We start from the raw sequence: 16,440 nt of genomic DNA on the forward strand, positions 1-16,440 counted from the left end.
GATCCATCACATCTCTTGCGGAGGGAGAGGCAGCCGGGCCAGTGGACAGCACCCCAGGAGCCTGAGCCGTGCTCCCCCTGAACAGCAAGGGGCCAGAAAAGGTGTCTGACTATTTTCATGGGCACGGGCCTACGAGACATTCTCTAGGACATTCATTCCGGTAGCAGCAGCAGCAGCAGCAGCAACAGCAGCGTCAAGCTCTACAAAGTTCCCTCACAGCTTCTCAATGTGATTAATTGGAATGGGGAAAAGCAAACATTCCATCGTTGAGTTTCATCGATCACCTCAGCAGCTGGTGTTTCTGAAATATACCTGCTCTACGGCTAAATCCCCAGCCTCCTCTCAGTAGCTTACTGAAATCAATGGCAGCTCTTTGAGCATTCAAATTCATTTGGCTTAGCTAACCAAAAAGCAGGGGTTTGGATAAAGAGTACACACTGTGAGGTAATAATTTCCGTACTCCAAGGGCCGGCATTTCCGATCTGTCTTTCTCTAGTAATGCCATAGTCTCTTCTACAGTGGGCAGGCTGTCAATCCTGCATACATAAGACCCACAAAGGGCCATAGGTAGGCAAGCACTCAGACTTGGAAAAGCTAACCATTACCCTCTGCTTGAGGCTGGAAATTGAAGCTAAAGTTATCCCAGTGACTGGAGTGCAAGTCCACATGGAAAGGAGCATACAGTAAGACAAAGAGACAGGCCAGAACCTGAGCTTCTAACTAAGACAGTCTGTTTCCTCTGGATTGGGTATTGATGTTCGGACAGTTAATGGCCCAGTTTTGTTCCTAAACAAAGAGAAAAAAATTCAAGAAATTGTGACCAATAAAGACTGGCATTCTACCCTCTCTTTTCACGGTATTCGTTAAGTGCTGACTCTGTGAACAAAGACTGACATTCTACCCCCTTTTTTATGTTATTTGTTAAGTGCTTACTAGGTGTCAGGCATTGTATAGTAAGTGCTGGGGTAGATACAAGCACATTCATTCCACATGGGGTTCATGGTATTACAGATGAGGTAACAAGCACAGAGAAATTAAGTGACTTGCCCAAGGTCACACAATGGACAAGTGGTGAAACCGAGATTAGAACCCAAGTGCTTCTGACTCCCAGGCTCACTCTCTACCCACTAGGCCATGCTGCTTCTCCCTCTGGTGTGTGGGGTGTGATGAGGGAGGGAAGAAGCCAGCTCTGCTGAGGAACATTTCTGAGGAGGCCTCTCTTGTTCTAAAATGACAGATGAGCCTCAGTCCAGTCATGAAAATCTGGGGTCCAAAAACCCAAGTGAGGGCATTGATTACAGTGCTAGTGATTTGTGCAGAGTCAGCAGCACTTTCTTAGCCCTGTTAGTCGTGTGTCCCCCTCTGGGGCGTGGAATGCAGGTAGCCAGACTAAGGTGCAATATACTGGGAAGCGCAGATGAGAATTTTAAGTAAAAATCGATTTCTGTTCAAAGTGACCCAGCATAGTACCGATACTGTGCCAATAACGCCACTGACCAATAGGTTGTTTCCAAGGTGGCCACCTTGGTCACCACTGGGGTCATTACTGCCCACCCTGGCCAGCTTCTTTCAGGATTTCTTCTGGGCCTGTCCACCATGGGCGGTACCCTCAATAATTCTTCAGTCAAAAAATCTTCACCACTGATGGCGCACAGCATCAGACGGCACTCATCCGTAAAGTAGGGTCATGGAGGTTGTTCTAAACTTTAGTCCTGTGCATTGACACTGGCCCATTCTACTGCTCACTAGCCCCTTAAATTAATTAGTCCAGCAGTGGAGTTTGAGTGCCTCAATCTTCAGGACCCTTTCGAAAGTTTAATAGTGGAAAAAGGCCAGAGGAAGAGCTCCTATCTCCAGGAGTCGATGGTTTACAAAGTTACCATGGTCTTAGCATCACAATCATGGAGTAGACTGGAAACAATTCTCCACAGTCTGTCAGAGCACTGTTTGTAAGTGTGGAACTCTATTAAAGTAATTTAATTACTTCCACATAAGGGAAGTCATGAAGATATCATTTAATGGCATTCCTCTGGTAAGATGGGCATCAATATCAAATGAGCGTACAGTACATACACCAACTCTACCACAATAATGTGCTCTAAACACTCTATAGAATTTTAACTTCCATCTCTGAGCAAAACCATATACGTGTCTAGCAATAACTGTGAGTAGACAGATTGTTGTTTCTTAAATTCCAGGCTTGGTGATATTAGCAGTTTAAAAACCATATAAGGGATGAGTCAAAAGCATGCGTCCATACTGTATAATCAAAAGGCATGGCAATAAATATATCATTTTAAAGGGAAGACCAGCAGGGCAAGAAAAACCAACTCCTCCCTTAGCCCCTCAGCACGTGGTCCTCTCCTTTATAAATTGAAAGCTTTCTGGCCTTGGGGTATTTTTAATACTAACAAAGGTTTTCATTCTGGGTTTCTTTTCAAAGCAGTTTATGTTTCTATCTAAAACCAGCTTTTAAACTTAAGTAATTAATTGTTCCTCTCCTACACATTCTATTCACTTTGTCCGAAGAACCTTAATAAATCAGCCCCTTGATTGTTTAGCTTCCTAATTCTCGTGCTTACCACATGTAAGCCAGAGTAGTAGGAGACTGCAAGTGATTCCCTCATCCAGAAGCATTCCTAAAGGCAGAATAGGAAATACTTTTCCCTTCTGTTCAATAAGTGAAATAGTTCCAGAGTCAGTTAAAACTGCTGCCCCTAATTGGCACAGCATTCCCGGTTTGTTGCCTTGTGTGTGTAATTTGCTAATAACGGCAATTGAAAGAGTTCCTTGAGGGGTCGGACATCGGCATCCTGAAAGGAAAGCCCCAGAAGTGAGTCAGTAGCTTGAAGACGCACACTCTATATCAAAAGGAAGACACCGGATTCCTCACAACACCCTGGAAACATTATTACAACGCTGAGTCTGCAGTTTGACAGGAGAGAAATTCAGGGACTTTTTCCTCAAAGCTGCTGGGCAGCAGGGAAGACAGGATTCCGCATGAGGAGCTTGTTTTTATTCAGTTGTCTATGATCAAAGTCATGCTGACTGAACTCAGGAACGTCTATTACTTTGGAGGTCAAACTCCTCCTCCACCTTCTAAATCATAACCCCTCTTTTTGCACCCGAACTGGACAGAGGCCGGCTACACCTACTCACGGCTTCCTCACCTGAAGTTGGTGTCAGCATCATAATACGGAAGCTACAGGTCACCTGTTGTGACATCACCAAAGGCCCCAGGTGAGGAAACAGGTACAGCCTGAACTGAAGGAAAGAAAAGAAGCTTCTAATTCACACCAACATCTTTGGCCCTAATGTACTGTAGTTCTGAATCACGCAAGCCACCCAAGAAAACCACTGAAAGCACCAATTCAACAAACAGGTTAAAGTGCTTCTGTTAAAATGGTTCTTCTTAAAGTGCCCTTAAAAGTTCTGTTTCTTTTCATGGATTTTGGATGGGTGCACATTAAACTGCTTCCTCTACACGTGGCGGCCACTTTAAACTTAGCATCTCTCAGGGCTGCAGAAATACAAGTAACCTGCCTTCTACCACCGGCTCCACCTGCCTTGCTGCTCGAGAACCACTTTCCAATCTTATGATGGGGGGAGGTCATCCCTCTGCCCCTATTTTCTGCTTCCCCACATGCCTCAAGTGCTAAAGTTGCTTGCGGTTTGCTGCTCAACACAATTACACACACGAAGCACTGCCAGAAAGATAGCTTTCGCAGCCATTCTCCCACCACACTGGTAAATAGGGGAAACCCTGCTTCCCGTGGTTTTCCTTCCTCTGCCTTTACACCACAGAGCCCTCCACCAGGTATGCCTGTCCTCCAAACTCCCCAATCCCCAGGAATATCATTCAGCAGACCCCGTTGGTTAAGACTCTAAAGAAAACATCATGAATAGATGCTTTGAATCAAAGCCCAACTGGAGACAGCTCGGACAGGGAAGCCTTAAGAGACAGCTTCTTCCCCCTTGGAAAGGGACTGGGGGAGCCATACGGACTGAAGACTCATTTTCTTCTAATCAGGTGGTCAAAGTCAGCCCAGCGGGATGATGCCCCAGGACAATCAGCTGTGACTTGACCCGGGCATCCCAGGGTCATGCTGCTTGCCCTTTATTTGTTCAGATCTTTTCCCTTCCATTACACGTCCTTTGCCGCCTGACCTTTCTTTACCCTGCAAGAGAAGTGACTACACCCTGAAGGGTCCCACGGGGGCCTTGGACCACGTGGGTTAACACTATCTCTGCTAACCCAGGGTGAGTGGAAATGAGTTAGGGATGGGGTGGCTTTTCCCATTTTTTGGGGGTAGGGGCAGAAGGGGACCTGCACGCCGGGTGCCAACAGGTGGGCAAGGCACAAGTCTTGGGTTCGGTCCCAGCAGAGAAAGCGACTGTGGGTGGCTGCTGGCCGCTTTGGGACACTTGGAGGCCCTCCCACGCGCACTGAGGATGGTCCACCATGGCTCACCCCTCCGTGGCCTGTCACCTCGGCCGGCCCGGGGAACGGCGCTTTGGAGGTTTGGGTTTGGAAGGGGGGAGGGTCCGGAGTCCGTCTGGGTTTGGAGTAGGGGGAGGGTTCGGTATGTCTGGGTTTGGAGGGGGGGAGGGTCCGGTGTCCGTCTGGGTTTGGAGAGGAGAACGGTCCGGTGTCCGTCTGGGTTTGGAGGGGAGGAGGGTCCGGTGTCCATCTGGGTTTGGGAGGGGGAGAGGGTATCCGGTGTCCGTCTGGGTTTGGAGGTGGAGAGGGTTCGGTATGTATGGGTTTGGAGGAGGAAAGTGTCCGGTATCCGTTTGGGTTTGGAGGGGAGGAGGGTCCGGTGTCCGTCTGGGTTTGGAGGAAGAAGGTCCGGTGTCCGTCTGGGTTTGGAGGGGGGAGGTCCGGTGTCCGTCTGGGTTTGGAGGGGGGAGGGTCCGGTGTCCGTCTGGGTTTGGAGGGAGAAAGTCTGGTGTCCGTTTGGGTTTGGAGGGAGAAGTTCCGGTGTCCGTCTGGGTTTGGAGGGGGGAGGGTCCGGTGTCCGTCTGGGTTTGGAGGGGGGGAGTGTCCGGTATCCGTCTGGGTTTGGAGGGGGGGAGTGTCCGGTGTCCGTTTGGGTTTGGAGGGAGAAGGTCCAGTGTCCGTTTGGATTTGGAGGGAAAAGGTCCGGTGTCCGTCTGGGTTTGGAGGGAGAAAGTCCGGTGTCCGTCTGAGTTCGGAGGGAGAAAGTCCAGTGTCCGTCTGGGTTTGCAGAGGAGGAGGGTCCGGTGTCCGTCTGGGTTTGGAGGGAGAAGGTCCGGTGTCCGTCTGGATTTGGAAGGGGGGAGGGTCCGGTGTCCGTCTGGGTTTGGAGGGGGGGAAGGTCCGGTGTCCGTCTGGGTTCGGCAGGGGAGGGTCCGGTGTCCGTCCGGGTCCGGCAGGGGGAGGTCCGGTGTCCGTCCGCCCGTCCGCCCGCCCGCCCGGGCCCTCCCCCCCTTCCGCGGTCCGTACCGTTGGCGTTCTTTCCGCAGATGAGGTGCTCGTAGGGCTGCAGGACCCCCCAGAGCTCGGCGTCGTTGTTGATGACCAGCTCGAGCGCCTCGGCCGACACCTCCCCGTCGGGCCCGTCGGGGCCCCGTCCGGCCAGCACCCGGGCGCGGATCTCCTCCACCAGGTTCTCGGTGCTGGCGGCCAGGGCGATGGCGGCGTAGCGGTGGACGCGCACGGCGATGCGGGTGTCCACCATCCAGCGGAAGAAGCGGCCGACGGAGAAGGTGAGGCCGCAGCGGGCGGACTGGCCGCGGCGCGGCCCGTCGCCGGCGCTCATGCTGTACAGGGAGAGCGCCTTGACGGCGGCCAGCGCGCAGCTCTCGGCCAGCGCCCAGCTGTGCACCAGCCGCACGGCGCTCTGCACCTCGAAGCGGGTGCACTTGGCGTGCAGCACGCTCAGCCGCTGCGCCTCCCGGCCCACGCGCAGCAGCGCCCGGCGCAGCAGCAGCCCCAGCCGCCGCGCCGCCTCGGCCGAGAAGGCGGCCGCCCGCCGCCGGCCCGGCCCGGCCCCCTTGCCCAGCACCCGCGCCACGTCCCCCTCGCTCCACGGGGTCTCCTCCAGCTCGGGCAGCCGCGGGCAGCGGCAGAACGGGTCGGCGCCCTCCGCGTCCTCGGGCAGCGCCGCGCTCACCGTGTCCCAGCTGTTGTGGCGGCTGGGCACGGAGGCCGACGAGGCCCACCAGGCGGCGGCGGAGGCGGAGGCGGCGGAGGAGGCGGCCCCCGCCCGCGGCTGCGGGGCCGCCGAGCCCAGCGCCGGCCAGGTGGACTTGCACGACGAGAGGCTGAGCGAGCGGCACGAGTCCCCCGCCCCATACCCGGAGTCCAGGGTCAGGTCCTCCAGCGTCTTCACCGTCGAGCTGGACGTGCCGGCCATGGGGCCGAGCTCAGCGGCGGCCCGACGCCGCCGGCCTCCCCCGCATCCCCGTCCGCTCCGAGGCAACCCGGGCGGAGGCGCCCGACTCCCGGCCCGACCGACCGACGGCTTCCCCCGCGAACTTGGGCGCCGCGCCGCGGGATGCCCCGCCGGCCGAACGCCCGCATGCAAATGACCCGGGGGCGGGCCGCCAATCAGACGCGCCGCCGGCCGCCGGCTCCGCCAATCCCCGCCGGGAGAGGCGGTCATTATGCAAATGTGGCCCAGGCGGCCGGAGCGCGGGGGAGCCGAGGGGCGCCGAGGGGGACTTTTTTTTTTATATAATAATGGCATTTATTAAGCGCTTACTATGTGCAAAGCACTGTTCTAAGCGCTAATAATGATGGCGTTTATTAAGCGCTTACTATGTGCAAAGCACTGTTCTAAGCGCTAATAATGATGGCGTTTATTAAGCGCTTGCTATGTGCAAAGCACTGTTCTAAGCGCTAATAATTATGGCATTTATTAAGCGCTTACTATGTGCAAACCACTGTTCTAAGCGCTCATAATTATGGCGTTTATTGAGCGCTTACTATGTGCCAAGCACTGTTCTAAGCGCTAATAATTATGGTATTTATTAAGCGCTTACTATTTGCAAAGCACTGTTCTAAGCGCTAATACTGATGGCGTTTATTAAGCGCTTACTATGTGCCAAGCACTGTTCTAAGCGCTAATACTGATGGCGTTTATTGAGCGCTTACTATGTGCCAAGCACTGTTCTAAGCGCTAATAATGATGGCGTTTATTGAGCGCTTACTATGTGCCAAGCACTGTTCTGAGCGCTAAATAATTATGGCGTTTTTTAAGCGCTTACTATGTGCAAAGCACTGTTCTAAGCGCTAATAATTATGGGGTTTATTGAGCGCTTACTATGTGCAAAGCACTGTTCTAAGCGCTAATACTTATGGCATTTATTAAGCGCTTACTATGTGTAAAGCACTGTTCTAAGCGCTAATAATTATGGCGTTTATTAAGCGCTTACTATGTGCAGAGCGCTGTTCTAAGCGCTAATAATTATGGCGTTTATTAAGCGCTTACTATGTGCAAAGCACTGTTCTAAGCGCTAATAATTATGGCGCTTATTAAGCGCTTACTATTTGCAGAGCACTGTTCTAAGCGCTAATAATTATGGCGTTTATTAAGCGCTTACTATGTGCAGAGCACTGTTCTAAGCGCTAATAATTATGGCGTTTATTAAGCGCTTACTATGTGCCGAGCACTGTTCTAAGAGCTAATAATTATGGCGTTTATTAAGCGCTTACTATGTGCAGAGCACTGTTCTAAGCGCTAATAATTATGGCGTTTATTAAGCGCTTACTATGTGCAGAGCACTGTTCTAAGAGCTAATAATTATGGCGTTTATTAAGCGCTTACTATGTGCAGAGCACTGTTCTAAGCGCTAATAATTATGGCGTTTGTTAAGCGCTTACTATGTGCCAAGCACTGTTCTAAGCGCTAATAATGATGGCGTTTATTGAGTGCTTACTATGTGCCAAGCACTGTTCTAAGCGCTAATAATTATGACATTTATTAAGCGCTTACTATGTGCAAAGCACTGTTCTAAGCGCTAATAATTATGGCGCTTATTAAGCGCTTACTATTTGCAAAGCACTGTTCTAAGCGCTAATAATTATGGCGTTTATTAAGCTCTTACTATGTGCCAAGCACTGTTCTAAGCGCTGGGGAGGTTACAAGGTAATCAGGCTCACAGTCTTAATCCCCCTGTTCCAGATGAGGTACCTGAGGCACAGAGAAGTGAAGGGACTTGCTCAAAGTCACACAGCTGACAATTGGCAGAGCGGGGATTTGAACCCGTGACCTCTGACTCCAAATCCTGGGCTCTTTCCACTGAGCCACGTTTAATGACATTTATTAAGCGCTTACTATGTGCCAAGCACTGTTCTAAACGCTGGGGAGGTTACAAGGTAATCAGGTTGTCCCACGGGGGGCTCACAGTCTTCATCCCCATTTTACAGATGAGGTAACTGAGGCACAGAGAAGTTAAGTGACTTGCCCAAAGTCACACAGCTGACAATTGGCAGAGTGGGGATTTGAACCCATGACCTCTGACTCCAAAGCCCGGGCTCTTTTCCATTGAGCCACGCTGCTTCTCTTCCCCTTAGAGGAGGGCGGGAGAATCGTCACGCCGTTTGTTCGGCGCTTACTACGTGCCAGGCACTGCGATCAATCGATCGTATTTATTGAGCGCTTACTGTGTGCAGCAGCGTGGCTCGGTGGAAATCAATCAATCAATCAATCGTATTTATTGAGCGCTTACTATGTGCAGAGCACTGTACTAAGCGCTTGGGAAGTACAAATTGGCAACACATAGAGACAGTCCCTGTAGGGGGAGACAGAGAACAGAACCAAACATACCAACAAAATAAAATAAATAGGATAGAAATGTATAAGTAAAATAAATAAATAAATAAATAGAGTAATAAATATGTACAACCATATATACATATATACAGGTGCTGTGGGGAAGGGAAGGAGGTAAGATGGGGGGATGGAGAGGGGGACGAGGGGGAGAGGAAGGAAGGGGCTTCCTTCCTTCTGGGAAAGAGCCTGGGCCTTGGAGTCAGAGGTCGTGGGGTCGAATCCCGGCTCCACCACATGTCTGTTGTGTGACCTTGGGCAAGTCACTTCACTTCTCTGAGCCTCTGTTCCCTCAACTGTGAAATGGGGATTAATCAATCGTATTTATTGAGCGCTTACTGTGCACAGAGCACTGTACTAAGCGCTTGGGAAGTACAAGTTGGCAACATATAGAGACAGTCCCTACCCAACAGTGGGCTCACTGCGAGCCCCACGTGGGACAACTTAATCACCTTGTATCCCCCCCAGCGCTTAGAACAGTGCTTTGCACATAGTAAGCGCTTAACAAATGCCATTATTATTATTACTAAGCGCTTGGGAAGTACAAGTCGGCAACATATAGAGACAGTCCCTACCCAACAGTGGGCTTACAGTCTAAAAGACTGCACTGCATTCACTGCACTAAGCACTGGGGCGGGTACGGGCCAATCGGGTCGGTGGGGCTCACAGTCTCAATCCCCTTTTACGGAAGAGGGAACTGAGGCCCAGTGAAGTGACTTGCCCAGGGTCACACGGCACACAAGCGGCAGAGGCGGAATTAGAACTCGTGACCCATCTGAGTCCCAGGCCTGCGCTCTATCCTCTACGCTATGGGAGAAGAGGGGAGAAAGTGGAGGGGAGAGGGGAGGGAAGTCAGTCGATAGGATTTGGGGGTACTTACCTTGGGCAAAGCACTGTGCTTGGAAGAGTACAATAGGGTAAGAAGGCATCCCTGCCCTCTAGGACTTTACTGTCTGGGAAGAGGGGGGGAAAGGGGAGTTGGGGGTGGATAAGGAGGTGGTGGAGAAGGTGGGAAATGAAATGGAAAGCAGAAGGGAGAGAGAGTTATCCAATTCAATATTTGCCATGTGCCCAGTCGATAGTCATATCAGACACAGTCCCCGTCCGGCACAGGGATGCCTTTCTTCCGATCCTTCCCTACGCCCATACGAAACTCTTTGCTCGGGCAGTACTTTTTGTCCGGCGCATATCATCATCATCAATCGTATTTATTGAGCGCTTACTATGTGCAGAGCACTGTACTAAGCGCTTGGGAAGTACAAATACAAATTGGCAACACACAGAGACAGTCCCTACCCAACAGTGGGCTCACAGTCTAAATTGGACTGGGGGAAGCCGGTCCGTCTCTTTTTCATGGGGTCTATTTCAAGGCAAAGTTGAAAACTGCCTGAAACCCAAACTTCCCGCGTCTAGCACTTGAGATTAGAAGACAAAGCAGGAGGGTTTTGTCACCGTGTTGAGAAATAGTCATCCATCCTGGCTCTTGTGCTTAAGCAGACTTCAGTAAATCTATACACCACAGTTCTTATTCTGCTGTTCATTCATTCAGTCGTATTTATTGAGTGCTTACTATATGCAAAGCACTGTTCTAGGCGCTTGGGAAGTACAAGTGGGCAACATATAGAGACGGTCCCTACCCAACAACGGGCTCACAGTCTAGAAGGGGGAGACAGACAAAAAAAAAAAAAAGGAGACAGGTGTCAATACCAACAGAATAAATAGAACTATAGCTCTATACAACATCATTAATAAAATAGAGTAATATATATGTATAAATATACACAAGATCTGTGGTGAGGGGAAGGGGGAAGGGCAGAGGAGGAGGAGGAGGAGAGGAAAAAAGTGGGGGGGGTGCTCAGTCTACCCGTCCGCATGTGCACGAACACGCAAACGTATCTGTATATAAACAAATACGGTACTGTGCTCCTTTTCCCAGTGGTACCATAAAAATGTGGATTATAAATTTGTTTTCTGAAATCAGCATCCCAGCTTCTGAAAGCGTTCTTTGTCCTGTGCTTTACACCAGTACTGACCTTGAACCGTGAGTTGGTTACGAACTAGAAATGTCTGGCTTTTCCTTTCCCCTCTAAATGATGGCCCATTTCTTTCCGAAGTACTTTTTATTACTTCTCTATAACGCTTCGTGCCTTCCTGCGTTGCTCTTTGCCTGTACAACAGGGCCGCCTTCTGGGGATAAGTGGAATTGGGCCAAAGACCCTGAACTACAAACTAGGGAAGCCAATGATGATGGCACTTGTTAAGCGCTTACTATGTGCTAAGCACCGTTCTAAGTGCTGGAGAGAATACGAGGTGATCAGATAGTCCCACGTGGGCTCACAGTCTTTATCCCCATTTTACAGATGAAGTAGAGAAGTCAAGTGACTTGCCCAAAGTCACACAGCTGACAATTGGCAGAGCTGGGATTTGAACCCATGACCTCTGACTCTCAGGCCTGTGTTCTTTCCTTCGAGCTACGCTGCTTCTCTATAAGCAGTTAAGAAGGACGAGTACAAACCAGTAGCGAAGGTGGTCATATCATCTTTTAGACAAAGCAGAAATCTGCATGGAAGTCGGAAAGCACCATTTAATATATTTAAGTTGAAGAGGAAAGGTAAAAGTTAACATCGGACCCTCTGAAGAACGGTGAGAAAAAAACCTGAAAACAGATTTTAGTAAAACGGGCAGATGCTTTTACTCTGTATTGTCATTTTTTTAAACAAAAAAGTGAACTGTGGGGTGGGTAGGAAATGGGCCAACTCTTCAGAGGGAAAGAGGCTTTTTTTGGGAAAGAAATTGTCAATCGGCAGCAGCCAGTTAGGTGGATCTGGACAGTTTGGGTGGTGAGGAGCCCAGAGCTGAGTAAAGAGTAACAGAAAAAAGAACTAAGTATAGAGAAAGGTAGCCAATGCTGCTGCCCCACAGCTGTTCACCTCTGCTGTCATGACTGCTGTTTCTGGGGTTGCTCTCTGGAGCTTTCTTTTTTGCCTGGAGCTTTGTGAAAGGTAACCATACAGAAACGTCTGGGGAGTTTTACTACAGTGCTCTGCACACAGTAAGCCCTCAATTAATATGATTGATTGATTGATTTGTCCTCGGCAGCAGTTCTAGAAGCCAAAGTTACTGCAGCAGCAGCAATGATTGTGGTGGTGGTGTTGGTGAGACAGATTTGGCTGCCATTTCTCTGAATTTATCAGCAGTGCTTGGCACATAGTAAGTGCTTAACAAATACCAACATCATTATTATTATCTGCAGCTGTCTTTGCTGACTGTCCTACACTAAAGATGCCATCACGGTGAGAGTTTGTGTGTGTGTCAATCAATCAATCGTATTTCTTTTAGACTGTGAGCCCACTGTTGGGTAGGGACTGTCTCTATGTGTTGCCAATTTGTACTTCCCAAGCGCTTAGTACAGTGCTCTGCACATAGTAAGCACTCAATAAATACGATTGATTGATTGATTTACTTGAACATTTATTCTGTGCAGAGCACTTTAAGACTTTGAGGGAGTATAATGAAATTAGTAGACATGATCCCTGCCCTCAAGGAGCTTACCACTTAGGCAGGTGTAGGGGTGTCTTGTCCTATGCCATTGAGTCATCTCCAACCCATAGTGACACCATGGACACATCTCTCCCAGAATGCCCCACCTCCATCCGCAATCATTCGGGTAGTGTATCCATAGAATATTCTTGGTAAAAATATGGAAGTGGTTTACCATTGCGTCCTTCTGTGCAGTATATTTGAGTCTCCACCCTTGACTCTCTCCCATGATGCTGCTACCCAGCACAGGTGAGTTTTAACTTGTAGCAGATTGCCTTCCACTTGTTAGCCATTGCCCAAGTTAGGAATGGAATGGTATGCCTCTGCTTGACTCTCCCTCATGTAGCCGAGACTGATACAGACCTGGAAACTCTCCAGGTGCCATCTTGAGAGGGGTTTAGAGGGGGAGACAGGTGCTAAAATAAATTACAGGCTGGAAGGGGGAAGCAATAGATGATAAAAGTATGTACATAAGCGCAACATGGGAGGGAGTGGTGTGTACCCAGGGGACTGGGTGATGTAGAAGCACTGAAGTGGCAGGAGAGGGAAATCGGAGTGGAGATAGGAGAGAGTAATCAAGGAAGGCCTCCTGGAAGTGATGGAACTACAGAAGGACTACAGATGGGGGAGAAGCTGTCTGCTGGATCTGAAGGCGGAAAATGTTCAGGGCAGAAGAGAGGGTGTGAGAGAGATGGGAATGAGGCACAGTGAGTACGTTGGCTCATTTTCTGTCATTTCATTCAATCATATTTATTGAGCACTTACTGTGTGCAGAGCACTGTACTAAGCCCTTGAAAGGAGCATCATTTGAGCGTCTTTCAGTATTTTTATATTATTCGCTCTGTTTTCTGAACTTTTTCTTGGATAACTAGTCCCACCCCTGAAAACACATTCCACTTGGAGTTTCAGAAGTCTCTCTAATCTTCTACTGTTCTAGAAATTAACCAAAGTCTTTGCAGGTCCACTAAGTCTGGCTTTGAAATCTGAGGAGGCTACGTTCAGGATAGTTGATTGAGGAGAAAAAAAAGAATTAGCTGAATCCTAGGCTAAGGGCAAGAACAGCTGAAAAAGGCCTGGAGGTCCCAGAGGATAAAAACCTGACCGTGAATCAACAACGCAGCACTGTGCTGGAGCTGGAAAACCAAGCGTGGAGCTGGGAAGCCAAATAAGCAAAAGAATAGCTTGTGGGAGAAATTAGATAATATTCCTTCACTGCTCAGCACTACCTTACAGGTAGTACTGTGCCACTATTGGGCTTCACATGTTTAAAGGATGTAGAAAAAAACACAGAGAGGACTCAGAGGAGAGCCACAAAACTTGCTGACAAGGCTGACCTGCTGTTCACCATCTCCACCTTAGTTAGAAAACAGAAGCAAATGTACTTACACAGTATCAATCAATCAATCAATCAATCGTATTTATTGAGCGCTTACTATGTGCAGAGCACTGTACTAAGCGCTTGGGAAGTACAAATTGGCATCACATAGAGACAGTCCCTACCCGATAGTGGGCTCACAGTCTAAAAGGGGGAGACAGAGAACAGAACCAAACATACCAACAAAATAAAATAAGTAGGATAGAAATGTACAAGTAAAATAAATAAATAAATAAATAAACAGAGTAATAAATATGTACAACCATATATACATATATACAGGTGCTGTGGGGAGGGGAAGGAGGTAAGGCGGGGGGATGGAGAGGGGGACGAGGGGGAGAGGAAAGAAGGGGCTCAATCTGGGAAGGCCTCCTGGAGGAGGTGAGCTCTCAGGAGGGCCTTGAAGGGAGGAAGAGAGCTAGCTTGGCGGATGGGCAGAGGGAGGGCATTCCAGGCCCGGGGGATGACGTGGGCCGGGGGTCGATGGCGGGACAGGCGAGAGCGAGGTACAGTGAGGAGATTAGTGGTGGAGGAGCGGAGGGTGCGGGCTGGGCAGTAGAAGGAGAGAAGGGCGGTGAGGTAGGAGGGGGCGAGGTGATGGAGAGCCTTGAAGCCCAGGGTGAGGAGTTTCTGCCTGATGCGCAGATTGATCGGTAGCCATTGGAGGTTTTTGAGGAGGGGAGTGATATGTCCAGAGCGTTTCTGGACAAAGATAATCCGGGCAGCAGCATGAAGTATGGATTGAAGTGGAGAGAGACACGAGGATGGGAGATCAGAGAGAAGGCTAGTGCAGTAGTCCAGACGGGATAGGATGAGAGCTTGAATGAGCAGGGTAGCGGTTTGGATGGAGAGGAAAGGGCGGATCTTGGCAATGTTGCGGAGCTGAGACCGGCAGGTTTTGGTGACGGCTTGGATGTGAGGGGTGAATGAGAGAGCGGAGTCGAGGATGACACCAAGGTTGCGGGCTTGTGAGACGGGAAGGATGGTAGTGCCGTCAACAGAGATGGGAAAGTCAGGGAGAGGACAAGGTTTGGGAGGGAAGACAAGGAGCTCAGTCTTCGACATGTTGAGCTTTAGGTGGCGGGCGGACATCCAGATGGAGATGTCCTGAAGGCAGGAGGAGATGCGAGCCTGGAGGGAGGGGGAGAGAGCAGGGGCAGAGATGTAGATCTGGGTGTCATCAGCGTAGAGGTGATAGTTGAAGCCGTGGGAGCGAATGAGGTCACCAAGGGAGTGAGTGTAGATTGAGAACAGAAGGGGACCAAGCACTGAACCTTGGGGAACTCCCACAGTAAGAGGATGGGAGGGGGAGGAGGAGCCTGCAAAAGAGACTGAGAAAGAACGACCGGAGAGATAAGAGGAGAACCAGGAGAGGACGGAGTCTGTGAAGCCAAGGTCAGATAACGTGTTGAGGAGAAGGGGGTGGTCCACAGTGTCAAAGGCAGCTGAGAGGTCGAGGAGGATTAGGACAGAGTATGAGCCGTTGAGTATGAACAGTAGAGATACAGAAAGAAAGAGATACAGAAAGAACAGATTACCAAAGGAGAAGGTGGAATCTCCTCTTCCAGGGATCTTTTAAAATCGAACTGATTCTCATCTCTCTGGTGGGATCCACGTGGGACAACCTGATCACCTTGTAACCTCCCCAGTGCTTAGAAGAGTGTTTTGCACATAATAAATGCTTAATAAATGCAATTATTATTATTATTCAGGTAGAGTCTTGTTTAAGAGCAAGCAATTGGCTAGTCCTACCAGACTATGAAATTCCATTTACTGTTGCAGACTTCAATCACGATATTGAAATAGATTTATTTTTGCTCATAAAAATAAATAAGAAATGAAACATACTAAAATGGATAATCCATCATTTCTTTGGCCAAAGATCAGTAAATCCCAAAGAGTCTTCTAGTGGGACTGTTTTCCACATTAAGGCCTTAGAATTGGATTCACTCTGAAGCCATCTCTAGTGGGGACTTCAGGAGAGCTAGAGATGTGGTTCAAGTGGTATTATTAATATGCTTCAGTTTTGCTGTTGCATTTGGATTCTCAAAGTCCCAAGCTGTTTATAAGCCTCTCTGAGTTCTATCGCTGTATTAGCCTCTTTTGTGGTTAGTGGAAACAGCATGGGCTTGGGAGTCAGAGGATGTGGGTTCTAATCCCAGCTCCACCATTTGAGTACTGTGTGACCTTGGGCAAGCCACTTAACTTCTCTGTGCCTCAGTTACCTTGTCTGTAAAATAGGGATTAAGACTGTGATCCCATGTCGGGCTCACCCCACGTGGGATAACCTGATTACCTTGTAACTACCCCAGTCCTTTGAACAGCATTTGACACGTAGAAAGCACATAATAAATACCATTATTATTACTATTAATAATTATTATTTATTGGTCTCCTGCCTCCAGCCTCTCCCTTTCTCTTTTAGCCTCTCCTCACCCTCTCTAGTACACTGCACTGCAGCAAGGATCATCTTGAAACATCTCTTGACACACCTCTCCACTCCTCCAAAATTTTCAGGGGTGACCCATATCTCTCCTCATCAAGCAGAGGATCTTTAGGTTAACTTCAAAGTCCTCCACCAGCTTTCTCCCTCTAACATATTGGCTGCCTCCACTCACTACCCCCTGCTTGCATTCTTCACTCCTCCCACATTCACATTATCTATTTATTTTACTTGTACATATCTGTTCTATTTATTTTATTTTGTTAATATGTTTGGTTTTGTTC

At 49.2% G+C, this 16,440-nt stretch overlaps 1 protein-coding gene across 2 annotated transcripts in view; it reads right to left on the reverse strand.

Annotated features, from left to right (window-relative positions):
* Window positions 1-6,380, reverse strand: part of ABTB2 (ankyrin repeat and BTB domain containing 2) — a 166,182-nt gene extending 159,802 nt beyond the window's left edge. The window contains exon 1 of one of the 2 annotated variants that reach the window (XM_038764834.1): window positions 5,468-6,380. In XM_038764834.1, the coding sequence (XP_038620762.1) occupies window positions 5,468-6,380 (913 nt within the window). Of the gene's footprint in view, window positions 1-3,170; window positions 3,199-5,467 lie in introns of those variants that run through there. The other variant, XM_038764835.1, reaches the window with a different exon arrangement.
* Window positions 6,381-16,440: the final 10,060 nt, after the last annotated feature.

Source organism: Tachyglossus aculeatus, chromosome 22 (genome assembly GCF_015852505.1).
Source record: "Tachyglossus aculeatus isolate mTacAcu1 chromosome 22, mTacAcu1.pri, whole genome shotgun sequence".
Classification (NCBI taxonomy): domain Eukaryota; kingdom Metazoa; phylum Chordata; class Mammalia; order Monotremata; family Tachyglossidae; genus Tachyglossus; species Tachyglossus aculeatus.